Source organism: Myxocyprinus asiaticus, chromosome 7 (genome assembly GCF_019703515.2).
Source record: "Myxocyprinus asiaticus isolate MX2 ecotype Aquarium Trade chromosome 7, UBuf_Myxa_2, whole genome shotgun sequence".
In the NCBI taxonomy this organism is placed as follows: domain Eukaryota; kingdom Metazoa; phylum Chordata; class Actinopteri; order Cypriniformes; family Catostomidae; genus Myxocyprinus; species Myxocyprinus asiaticus.
The window spans coordinates 6,340,675-6,354,673 of NC_059350.1; the positions used below are offsets into that span (position 1 = coordinate 6,340,675).

The 13,999-nt window shown below is 37.3% G+C and overlaps 1 protein-coding gene across 1 annotated transcript in view; it reads left to right on the top strand.

Annotated features, from left to right (window-relative positions):
• Positions 1-13,999, top strand: part of tbck (TBC1 domain containing kinase) — a 79,304-nt gene that overhangs the window by 23,950 nt on the left and 41,355 nt on the right. The window contains exons 18-22 of the mRNA XM_051703263.1: positions 226-276; positions 383-466; positions 879-964; positions 7,259-7,295; positions 10,150-10,311. Coding sequence (XP_051559223.1) covers positions 226-276; positions 383-466; positions 879-964; positions 7,259-7,295; positions 10,150-10,311 — 420 coding nt within the window. The remainder of the gene's footprint in view (positions 1-225; positions 277-382; positions 467-878; positions 965-7,258; positions 7,296-10,149; positions 10,312-13,999) is intronic.

Consider the following 13,999-nt stretch of genomic DNA (forward strand, 5'->3'; position numbering starts at 1 on the left):
AACATTCCTTTAACTAAGATTAATCAATATTGTTATAATATATTGTTCATTATTAGTTAATGATACCTAAAGCATTTACTAATGTTAACAAATGTAACCTTATTATAAAGTGCAACCATAATTTCCAATGTTTTTCTTCTGATTTTGTTTTTTCGAGTGTTTATGTGAGATTCATACATGTTTAACCAGTATGTTGATGTCTCTCATTGGATGTTTTTGCTTTAGGATTGGATTCACTTTGTGCACCTTTCCTGTATCTAAATTTCAACAATGAAGGTATAGTTTCTGAAGGCTTTAAAAATGACCCTTTTAAGTGTTCTTTCTGATATTAAGTGACTTACATTGTTCTAGTGAAGTCTTATTTCTATTTTTCCTCCTATAGCTCTTGCGTATGCATGCATGTCAGCCTTCATCCCCAAATATCTGTACAACTTTTTCCTGAAGGACAATTCTCATGTAATACAAGGTAAGATAGCCTTTCTCTCAGACCTTTTAAAAAGCATACAACCACAGTACTGAACTTGGGTTTGATTTGCATTATAGGCTAAAAAAATTCCCACATTTCAACAATTTACAACATCCAGGAGTCGCGTGCAGCAGTTTGCATGTGCATGCTTGTTTTGCAGCTGTTTACGGCCGTTCCACTACAGTGATTACAGCCGTACACACTAAAAGGATTTCTGCAGCGTGACATTTGGGCATGTTTGTTGTTTGAGTTTGCTAACTCAGCTGTCAGCACTTCAGGGCCAGAATTGCTCTGTTTTGTTCACTGAGTGAGCTTTGAGCTGAGTGTTTGTCCTGTCGCAGGTATAACGGTGGCAAAGTGTTTCAGGCCTGAGTGGAAATGCCTGAATGTTCTTATTCTCTTTTATTTTTAGAATATCTGACTGTCTTCTCACAGATGATTGCATTCCATGATCCCGAGCTTAGCAATCACCTCAACGAGATTGGATTCATACCAGATGTAAGTTTCATACTGAGATGAATGTTTTAAAGGTTATTGGTCACCGAACAATACATTCATAATCATGTATTCACCCTCATGTCTTTCCAGTCCCGTTATGTTTTCTTTTGGACACCAAAGGAGAATTTTTTAGGAAACTTCATGCTGTTTTTTTCCATTCAAGAACAGTTCACAGTGACCACAGCTGTCAAGATCCAAAAAACATGATTACCCCTTAAACTCTATGGACCGGCCAGCGGGTCCAAATGGGGGCTTTATATCGCAAAAACAGTTTACTCTTAAAATGTCCCCATATAGAGAAGTCATGCATATGAGATATCATTTGCAAGCTTAGAATCTGATTTTTTCAGAGAATATCATCACTTTTCCATTTATGTTACATAAAATAACAAAATAAGGCCTAAAATAATTCACATCGCAAATTTGCGCCCCCTAGAGGTAATGGGGTAGAAATATGAATATGACTATAAAATTCTTTGACATAGCACCTTAATGGACAATTCATATATCAAATGAAAACTCTCATTCACAGGACTGTGATTATACAGTTATTTTTGTTGCCCTAATACCACAGTTTGAAAGATTTTCAAAAGAATCACAAAGTGAAATATGATTTCAGGAAGTCATCAAATACAAATGTCTCTTTTATTTGCCGATCATTGCTGCTGTAAGCCCAAGTAGCCAGAAACATTATTTCTATCAGTAAGACTTGCAGATTTGAGTGACGTTTTAGATTACATTTATTTGATGAATATAAAACAGGAATGTAGTGTCTCTCTTTGGCGTAAGCCCCGTCTGGCGGGCCGAAGAAGTTGTACTCGGAACCATCAGATCCTGCCGGAGATAGGAGGCAGGGGCGAGGAGCCTACCCCCGTGCAGGACGGGACTCAACTGGTGGCAGTGGGGTGGTGGAGGTTGTCGTGTTAGCACACTGAAACCGCAATGTGATAGATTGTGAGCAGACTTATAAAGCAATGGCTTACATATGATTGGCAAGGAGTTACCTGATGTACAGCTGCTAGTCTTCCCGCTAGAACTACGCTGCGCTTACATATCTGCTCTTACCTTAGGCAGTTTTCAAAACAATTTGCCATTTTTTACTTGTGAGCTTGCTTGGTTGAATAATCCAATGTTATATCTTAGATGTCCAGAACAAAATATATCATCCAGAGGGAAATGCATGCTAAACAAATCATGTTTTCGACTATTGATGATTTATATATATATATATATATATATATATATATATATATATATATATATATATATATATATATATACATATATACATACATACATACCACAAAGGCGAGGATCTCAGCTGTTTAATGACACCTAGATTGAGCTTCTAGTCCACTCAGAGGCCGACATGAGATTTGATGAAATAACGAGGGTGGTGATTGAACTGAAAATAAGAGTGAATGTCTATGGTCGAGCACATCTTTGAGGGCTAAAATGCATTAGAGCGCCAGCGCCACCTACATTTCAGATCTGTATATTGTGAAGGAATGTGATAGAGAAAAAATATTTTTTCTAGTGCTTGCTGCCATCTAGTGAAATGAAATAAGACTTTCAAAGTGTGATAGAGTGAACATAACAAGAATTACATGTTTACAAAGTTAGGACAAAACCAAAACCTTTTTGTCGCTCATAATAGTATAAACGCATACAATATTGTTTATGAATAATTGGAGTCTTTTTTTTAATTTGTGGGGTTTTCTGAAAATGAGACACATTTTTTGCAATTAGTCCACAGTATGTGTGAATGGTGAGCTTTTAAATTTGAGTGTGAAAAATGTTAGGCAGCAGCCCAAAAAGGCATGTTTAAGGGGTTAAAGTTATAAAAGCAGTCTATATGACTCATGTGCTTTTTTCCAAGTCTTCTGAAGCCATACGATAGCATTATGTGAGGAACAGTTGCAGTTCACTGAAAGTCTTTCCCCTTCACCGCATCTCTCAGGAAGATTATAAGACAAAGTTATTTATTAAGATGTGAGCTCTTAGAAAAGTAGTAGCACACCTTGCCACATGGGACAAGTTACATGCTAAAGTTTAATAATTAAGGGTATAGGTTTATTCAAATCCCTAAAATCAAGTATGAGCAATAATATTAGTGATCCCTTTACTTAGTAAGTACCACTAATGAGGGAAGCTCTTTCAAGTGGTCATCAAATGAATCAATCCTTAATCATCAGAGGTACTGTAATTAGTAAGATGTGTTTCAATCAACTTTGAAGTCTTCCATTTGAATTGTTAATAGTCTGAGACCTAACAGAGCTATAATGCATTTGATCACATGTGCAGTTGCTTGTTTTTGAAGGCAAATCGTCTCCAAAGTGACTGAGTATATCTGTACGTTCACATCCTTGTCAGACATCAGGTTGGCTGTTAGTCATGTCATTGATGGGCTGCTCACACACACAGATAACCCTGAGATTTGAGCACTTGCCAAGCTTTCTACACACACACACACACACACACTGGATCCTTCTTTTTCAAACACTGGGATGGCGTCTCAGTACACTGATGGAAAGCTGACCCCCACAGACAAATCCAGAGAACAAACCTCTAAATTTGTTCATCCAATTAAAAGATGTGGGAATAATTCTTAAGGGAATGTGTGGGAAAGTGTGGGGAGTTTTGTTATGGGAATAAATGTTGAATCTGTATCTGATGCAGTGTAGTGAGCCGATGTGCTGTTCAGTCTCTTTTGTTGTAGTTACAAGAATAAACAAGAATATGCAGACTATGAGAGGATATAATCTATTGCTGTTATATACAGATAGTTGTATAGACTGTTATATACAGACTATTGTACAGTATACACTTAACCTTGCCATGATTCCCAGTACATTTTACATTTCTTGTCTGTACAATCCAACGTCACCTTTTTTAAAAGGGACCGTCTTCTGCGTAATTTCCCCTTTTCTCCCCAATTTGGAATGCCCAATTCCCAATGCGCTCCAAGTCCTTGTGCTAGTATAGTGATTTACCTCAATCCGAGTGGCGGATAATGAATCTCAGTTGCCTCCACGTCTGAGACGTCAATCCGCGCATCTTATCATGTGGCTTGTTGAGCGAATTACCGCGGAGACGTAGTGCGTGTGGAGGCTTCATGCTATTCTCCGTGGCATCCATACACAGCTCACCACGTGCCCCACTGAGAGTGAACCACATTATAGCGACCACGAGGAGGTTAGCCCAATGTGACTCTACCCACCCTAGCAACCGGGCCAATTTGGTTGCTTAGGAGACCTGGCTGGAGTCACTCAGCACACTCTGGATTCAAACTCACGACTCCAGGTATGGTAGTCAGCGTCTTTACTTGCTGAGCTACCCAGGCCCCCCAATGTAAGGTGTTTAAATTAAAAGCAGTGAAAATGACAGGCAGTATAAAGGGAGTACTAGAATGATGTTTAAATACTCCAAAATTTAAATAATATAATAATAGTTAGGATTACCATCTTGTTTGCATTACGGTAATGAGTTTTGGGGGATAAAATAGGCTTCTTTTTCTCCATGAAAAATATAATTTCTATTTTTTATTTTTTTATTTTGGAGTAATATAGGACCAGGATTATTTCTTAACAGGTTTCGTGAGAATCAGCCTTCTAAACTGTAGATTTTTTGTATTCTTTTCCCAATGTCTACCACAACAGTCATAATTTAGTTTTAAAAGACCATTATCCAGCCTCTCTCTGACCCTTAGAATTGAACACAATTTTTGCTACGGTTCCTTTAAGATTTCTACATTTTAATTACTGCTGTTATAACTGGCTATGCTCCACGTACCGTTAATCAGGGCAAGTTAGGTTTGTCACAATACCTACATTTCATTTGTACGTTTCAAGCGATTGCTGTTTCTTCTCACAGTTGTCGTTTTAATTTTCATTATAGCTGGGATAATATTTGATCTTCACTTGACTTTTCTTGTTGTTATAAAACTGTCTATGAGGCTTAAATTCATATTTGCTGAAGTTAATAGTGGATTTGGATCGGTATAATAATTTCTCAATGAGTGTTATTATATTTGGCTTTGGAAGGCCTGAAATTCTCAGCAAAGTGACCTAGTTTCCTGTCCTGTTTCATGTTGGCATTCTGATAATGTTGTATAGCTCTGCATTATTTGGCCAAAACTAACCGATTTTATTTTGCTTTCCTCTCGAAACATCCACAAAGTTTCTCAGGCAAAATAGCACACATCATTTCATTTCAATATTTGTTAATGATGAAATCATTGATGTATTCAAGGGTGGGGTTTATTCTCTTGTGTTAATTTGTATGATTATATTGTTGATGACATTGTCTTTAAAGGGATAGTTCATCCAAAAATGTATTCTGCAGAATACAAACAAAGATTTTTTAGAATTTTTCAGCTCTTGTAGTGCCATACAATGCCTTCTGAAGTGATCCAGTTGGTTTGGGTGGGAACAGACTGAAATGTAACTCCTTTTTCACTGTCCATCTTGACAGCAGTCTCCTTGGCGATCATGATTTCAAGCTCGATTACACTTCCTATGGCACATCTAACGCTCTGCGCATGGGTTAAACAATAGAAGTGTAATCAAACTTGAAATCATCATTGTGCCTAGAGACTGCAATGGCAAGATGTACAATGAAATAGAAGTTAGATTTTGGTCTGTTCTCACCCCAAACCAACTGGATCGCTTCAGAAGACATGGATTAAACCATTGGAGTCGTATGGATTAATTTTATGCTGCTTTTATGTGCTTTCTGGAGCTTCAAAGTTCTGGCCACCATTTACTTGCATTGTGTGGACCTGCAGAGCTGAAATATTCCTCTAAAAATCTTCATTTGTGTTCAGCAGAAGAAAGTTATGCACATCTGGGACTGCATGAGGGTGAGTAAATGATGAGAGAATTTTCATTTGTAGGTGAACTATCCCTTTAAGACTGTATATTTGGTGTCAAGTTGTCATTTTGGACCTTTTCCCATCATGCATGCCTCTTAAAGAAATAGTAAACCTGAAAATGAAAATTCTGTAATCATTTACTCACCCTCATGTCATTCCAAACCATAGAGTATGACTTTGTTTCTTTTGTGAAAAACAAAAGGCGGAATATTTAGGAATATCCTGGCCACTCTTTTCCATATAATGAAAGTGGATGTGGACTGGGGCTGTCAAGCTTAAAAAATGACCAAAACAAAACAACATAAAAGTGGTCCATATGACTTATGTGCAATATATATATATATATATATATATATATATATATATATATATATATATATATATATATATATATATATATATATAAATTTTTGTTTTTTAAACTTATGCGCTATTAAATTTAAGTCGTTATTCACTGATAATATTTCCTTTTCACAGTGAGCTGTTAACCACTGCAGCCGAATCAGTGAGTTAAACAAGAGAAATGGATCAGTCTGATTCATGAACGAATCGTTCAGCCTGGGGTTGTGAACTAAATCAACTGATTCATCCAGCTTAAAACAATGATTCGTCTATGAATCTGATATTGTTACTTTTTTCGTAAACTCTCATGAATGTGCCAAGAAAAGCTAAGGCATGGCTTCGTATTGTATGGACTCCTTTTAGGATACTTTTATGGTGCTTTTTAGTCCCAGTCACCATTTACTTATTATATGTAAAAGAGCGGCCATGATATTCATAAAAAATTCAGCTTTTATATTCCACGGAAGAAAGAAGGTCACACGGGTTTGGAACGACATGAAAGTAACAATTACATAATTTTTTTTACATTTTTGGGTGAACTATACCTTTAACTTGAGAGGAACAAACTCGTACACAACAGCTGCTGTCATGTTTAACAGCGGTCAGTCTATCACACAGAGATGGAGCTCTTCCCAGCAGGGATCTTGAGCTGGCTAGACTGAAACCCGCCCATCATTTTCCTTTAGCTTCCCTGAGGCTGAGCCACCAATCAACTGCCGAAATGGATTACACATCCTACCCAACTGCAACCAAGCACAAGCATGGGAAAAGAAGCAGTATTGGAACAGGTGCTAGTGGGAGACAGGGAGAGAAAAAGACGGGAGAATGTCGGCTGTTCATTACACACCCACACACACACCCTCACATTTCACATTTCACACTTCACACAGGGATGTCAAGCAAAGGCCTGAATTGCAAACAGGTTTCCTCTGCTGAATTTCACAGTCACTGTGGTGTGTGTGATTGGGAATATACAAAAGGACCCGTGCTGTTTATTCATATTAATCAAAGTGTTGCTCATGTACAAATAGCTTTTGTGCTAGACTGAATGTTCTTTTTTTTCTTTCTGTTCCTTTCAGCTGTACGCAATCCCATGGTTTCTTACAATGTTTACCCGTAAGTATCAGTGAATAAATGCTGACCTATAGCTGAGGGTAACCTTTATCTATTTTATGTTCATTTACAATGAAAGCAGCACAGTGTTATGATGATATGAGTGAATGATCTCGCAAAAACATGTCATGGTCATATTTCGCCCCAAAATCAAAAGGAAAAAAAGTAAGAAATAATATTTTGTAGGGCTGTCAATCGATTAAAAATGTTAATCGAATTAATTACATGGTGTGCAAATTAATTAATCGAATTAATCTCTTATATAAATGTTTGCTGAGTAAGCCCCTCAAATAACAATAATTCAATATATAATGATTAAATTATATATATATATATATATATATATATATTACATATACAGCTCTGGAAATTAAGAGACCACTGCAAAATGATAAGTTTCTCTGGATTCACTATCTATAGGTATGTGTTTGAGTAAAATGAACATTTTTGTTTTATTCTATAAACTACTGACAACATTTCTTCCAAATTCCAAATAAAAATATTGTCATTTAGAGCAGTTATTTGCAGAAAATGACAACTGGTCAAAATAACAAAACAGATGCAGTGTTTTCAGACCTCGAATAATGCAAAGAAAACAAGTTCATATTCATTTTTAAACAACACAATATTAATGTTTTAACTTAGGAAGAGTTCAGAAATCAATATTTGGTGGAATAACCCTGGACAGAAACACCTTGTTGATGAGAGAGTTCAACAGAGAATGGTCAGACTGGTTAGAGCTGACAAAGTCTACAGTAACTCAGATAACCACTCTGTACAATTGTGGTGAGAAGAATAGCACCTCTGGATGCTATTCTGTGATGCGGTGTGCACTGTTTTGGTGGCACGAGGGGGACCTACACAATATTAGGCAGGTGGTTTTAATGTTGTGGCTGATCGGTGTATATATATATATATATATATATATATATATATATATATATATATATATATATATATATATATATATATATATATATAATAAAAAAAATAGTATTCAGATCATTCAAATGCATTACATTATTGTGGCAGAGGAGTTAAGTATTGATAAGACAAAACAAAAGTGGCTTTAGAATCCAATGTATTGTTTATTTGCATATTATTGAACATAAGCCAATCACTGGCCTACATTCAGAGCAATCCATTTTGCAATTGAATTTGTCAATCAGTCCGAGATTTCTTATGAGGGCTTGTTTCAGGACGCGTCAATGTATGCCTGCATCAGACAGATGCTTTTGGGGCGTCAGTTTGGTTGCGTCGCGTCATAAACATACCATTTTTAGGTCGCTGTGTCAAGTTAAACGTAGTTTAATACTTAGAAAAACACGTCTTGAGATAATTGAATTCGGATTTGTGCTCCATCAAGCTGTATTTTAAACGCCTCCTCGTGTTGTGCTGTCTGCTGAAGGGTTGGTTTGTTCCGGCTGCGAATTGCCTATACAGCTGAAGGTTTGCTTACTGCCCCCTGGAGGAAACAGGTGGTACTTCAACCTTGAATTGCTCAGGAATCTTCCTTATTACAGTCCAGGGACATGATTGAATGCCTTAATTTTTTAATGCGTTATTTTTTATATAATTAATCACACTGAATTTACGTGTTAATTTGACAGCCCTAATATTTTTCATAATGAAAATGAAGCCTATTTTTTTAACCTATTAAAGAGCGTTGTTTTTGCATTGTGATACTACGATAACCTCATTTTCATTACTGTAATGTGTCCAGATGTTTTACTAATTCTAATTAGATTCTCAATCTAATGACATTGTACTGTAATGCACTTTTTAAAATTAAAATCAGGACAATTACTCATTAATGTAATTCAGTGATTTGTACTTTTATATTATTATTTCACTTTAATAACACTTTACAGTAAGGTTCTGTTTGTTAACTTTAGTAAATGCAATAGGTATCATGAACTAACAATGATCAAAATGTTTTTTACATTTATTAATCTTGGTTCATATTAATTTATGAAAATATATAAGTTCATAATGCATTAACTATTAATGTTTACAACTTTTAATTAAAAAAATATATTAGTATATGTTGAAATTAACATTAAGAGTAATAGGTCATTAATAAGCTGTAAAGTATTGTTCATTGTTCACATAAGCTAATGTAGTTAACTAATGTTATCAAAAACAAACTTATTGTAAAATGTTAGCGTTTACTTCACTTCTGTGAAGTGTAAATACTATTCGCAGTTTAAAGTATAGGATCGTTTTTTGCATTACGGTAATGAATATGAGATTTTTCGCATCTTGATAGTCTTAAAATGTGCTTCATGTTCATGTTGTTTTTTTTTTGTTGTTTTTTTGCAGACATATTCTTGACAGATTTTGTGAGATTCACCCATTTTGATGTTTTTCTTTCTTTTTTTTTTTTTAAATACTAAAACGACCAAACAATACAGCTAATGGGGTGATTTTAAAATGCTTTGTAATAATTTATAGATGTTTGCTTTAATAGTATTTAAAATGTTTTGTTTACGTCTTTGATGAGGATGTGCAAGAATTGTTCTTCTTCAGACAGTAAATTTCCAAAACAGTAAGCACTGATGGACTGTAATTGAGCTTTGTTTCATCAAGCTTATTGTGCAGTCTGTTACTTTACAAACAGCAAGTAAAAACTGTAAAAACTCAATTGTGTTCTCAAGATGCTCTGCTGTTGATAGTCACACATCAACAGAGAATGTCCTGATTTTTTATGACCACCATTTCCTCTCAAATAATATCAGTATACTGAATCTCTGTTGCTGATTTGATTCTACTGCATATGCACTCTTTTAACTATTACAGTGTGAAAACTACAAACTACATTTGCAGTAACTCATTTGTTTTCCCATTTCTATCCCAGATGTGTTTCCCCTGCACAAGATCTTTCACCTGTGGGACACTCTGTTATTAGGAAACTCTTCCTTTCCTTTCTGCATCGGTGTGGCTATTCTACAGCAGCTCAGAGACCGTCTGCTGGCCAATGGCTTCAACGAGTGCATCCTGCTCTTCTCTGATCTGCCTGGTAAGAGCCAAATATCAATGCTCAAGAATTATAGTTCATGGGAAAGTACTTGCCAATTTTCTCATTCAATAATTTAACAGTAGAAGAGTTTACATGTAATTGTACATACTGTATGCTTCTATTAAAGGCCCAAATTGTATGCTTTTGTAGCTTATTATTTTTTCCCTGAAGTTCATTAAAAATGTTTAACAAGATTTCTAGAATCAAAAACAGCTTTACATGACCATTTCCTACCCTCTGACTTTAAGAATTAAACTGACTTATAGGGGCCTGGGTAGCTCAGTGGTAAAATACGCTGGCTACCACCCCTGGAGTTCGCTAGCTCGCTAGTTCAATCCCAGGGGTGCTGAGTGACTCCAGCCAGGTCTCCTAAGCAACCAAATTGGCCCGGTTGCTAGGGAGGGTAGAGTCACATGGGGTAAACTCCTCGTGGTTGCTATATTGTGGTTCGTTCTCGGTGGGGCGCGCGGTGAGTTGAGCGTGGTTGCCGCGGTGGGTGGCGTGAAGCCTCCACTCGCGCTATGTCTCCGTGGCAACGTGCTCAACAAGCCACGTGATAAGATGCGCGGGTTGACTGTCTCAGATGCGGAGGCAACTGAGATTCGTCCTCCACCACCCGGACTGAGGCGAATCAATACGCGACCACGAGAACTTAAAAGCACATTGGGAATTGGGCATTCCAAATTGGGAGAAAAAAAAAAAAAAAGATTTAAATTGACTTGTTTAACTGTCCCTTTAAGACTTCTACAGTATATGTAAATGACCTTTGTTGTAATTGTTTGTCCTCTGCTTACTGGTGTAGTTCACATTGTCATTCGTCAGGGCAGGCCAAGTTGCTGAATAATCAATAAGAGTTGAAGTGTAAATATGTGTCGTAATATGTTTCTTTTTGTAAAAGTGTTTCGCACTGTAGATTCAAAAGAACCGGCTCATAAGAGTCGTTTGTTCGTTAATTGGACTACACTGGTCATGTTGTATGTTTCGCATTGTAGATTAAAAAAAAAACCGGCTCATACGAGTCATTCGTCATTCGTTCGTTAATTGGACTACAATGGTCATTGTATATGTTTCGCACTATAGATTCAAAAGAACCGGCTCATAAGAATCATTCGTCGTTCGTTCGGTAATTGGACTACACTGGTCATTGTAAGTTTCGCACTATAGATTCAAAAGAACTGGCTCATAAGAGTCATTCGTCGTTCGTTCGGTAATTGGACTACACTGGTCATGTTGTATGTTTCGCACTGTAGATTCAAAAGAACTGGCTCATAAGAGTCATTCGTCGTTCGTTCGGTAATTGGACTACACTGGTCATGTTGTATGTTTCGCACTGTAGATTCAAAAGAACTGGCTCATAAGAGTCATTCGTTGTTTGTTCGTTAATTGGACTACATTGGTCATTGTATATGTTTCGCACTGTAGATTCAAAAGAACCGGCTCATAAGAGTCATTTGTTCGTTAATTGGACTACACTGGTCATGTTGTATGTTTCGCACTGTAGATTCAAAAAGAACCGGCTCATAAGAGTCATTCGTCGTTCGTTCGGTAACTGGACTACACTGGTCATTGTATATGTTTCGCACTATAGATTCAAAAGAACCGGCTCATAAGAGTCATTCGTCGTTCGTTCAGTAATTGGACTACACTAGTCATGTTGTATGTTTCGCACTGTAGATTCAAAAGAACTGGCTCATAAGAGTCATTCGTTGTTTGTTCGTTAATTGGACTACACTGGTCATTGTATATGTTTCGCACTGTAGATTCAAAAGAACCGGCTCATAAGAGTCATTCGTCGTTCGTTCGGTAATTGGACTACACTGGTCATTGTATGTTTCGCACTGTAGATTCAAAAGAACCGGCTTATAAGAGTCATTCGTCGTTCGTTCGGTAATTGGACTACACTGGTCATGTTGTATGTTTCGCACTGTAGATTCAAAAGAACTGGCTCATAAGAGTCATTCGTTGTTTGTTCGTTAATTGGACTACACTGGTCATTGTATATGTTTCGCACTGTAGATTCAAAAGAACCGGCTCATAAGAGTCATTCGTCGTTCGTTCGGTAATTGGACTACACTGGTCATTGTATGTTTCGCACTGTAGATTCAAAAGAACCGGCTTATAAGAGTCATTCGTCGTTCGTTCGGTAATTGGACGACACTGGTCATGTTGTATGTTTCGCACTGTAGATTCAAAAGAACTGGCTCATAAGAGTCATTTGACGTTCGTTCGGTAATTGGACTACACTGGTCATTGTATGTTTCGCACTGTAGATTCAAAAGAACTGGCTCATAAGAGTCATTCGTTGTTTGTTCGTTAATTGGACTACACTGGTCATTGTATATGTTTCGCACTGTAGATTCAAAAGAACTGGCTCATAAGAGTCGTTTGTTCGTTAATTGGACTACACTGGTCATGTTGTATGTTTCGCACTGTAGATTAAAAAAGAACCGGCTCATAAGAGTCATTCGTCGTTTGTTCAGTAATCAGACTACACTGGTCATTGTGTATGTTTCGCACTATAGATTCAAAAGAACCGGCTCATAAGAGTCATTCATCGTTCGTTCAGTAATCAGACTACACTGGTCATTGTGTATGTTTCGCACTATAGATTCAAAAGAACCGGCTCATAAGAGTCATTCGTCGTTTGTTCAGTAATCAGACTACACTGGTCATTGTGTATGTTTCGCACTATAGATTCAAAAGAACCGGCTCATAAGAGTAATTCGTTTGGGAATCGGACTACACTGGTCATGGTGTATGTTTTGTTCAGTAGATTCAAAAGAACCGGCTCATACAGCAAGTATTGATGCTGACTACCACCCCTGGTGTCGCGAGTTCGAATCCAGGATGTGCTGAGTGACTCCAGCCAGGTCTCCTAAGCAACCAAATTGGCCCGGTTGCTAGGGAGGGGAGAGTCACATGGGGTAACCTCCTCGTGGTCGCTATAATGTGGTTCGCTCTCGGTGGGGTGCATGGATGCTGCGGAGAATAGCATGGGCCTCCACACTTGCTACGTCTCCGCGGTAACGCGCTCAGCAAGCCACGTGATAAGATGCGCAGATTGATGGTCTCAGGTGTGGAGGCAACTGACATTCGTCCTCCGCCACCCAGATTGAGGCGAGTCACTACGCCACCTCGAGGACTTTGGGAACTGGTAATGGTGTATGTTTTATGCTGTAAATTAAAAAGAACCGCCTTATAAGAGTAATTTGTTTGTGTATAAGGCTACACTGGTCATGGTGTTTGTTTTGCACTGAGGATTCAAACGAACCGACTCATAAGAGTAATTCGTTCGGGAATCGAACAATGGTCACACATCAGCAAAAGACTGCACGTTTGTGTCATGAAAATCATTCGATTCTGTTATTTATTTATTTTTTTTTTTTAAAGTGAACCATTTCTCAATAAGAACCGGTTCTCTGTTCCCAACCCTACTACTTACTAGTGCATCAAACTTTTATTTAAAAAGGTCAAGAAATACAATGACATGTTCCCTTTAAATGAATGAGTTTATGCCAGGTACATAATTCCACTAATATGCTATACAGACACTCTTTGTATGTAGTGCAGTAAGGACTCTTGTAAATGTTAGATGTGTGAGATTTTTGCTGCTACAGTCACTGCGAATCCAAACTTAGAAATAACAGCAGCCACGCTTTCAAAACAGCAAAGAAATGCACACTTGTCG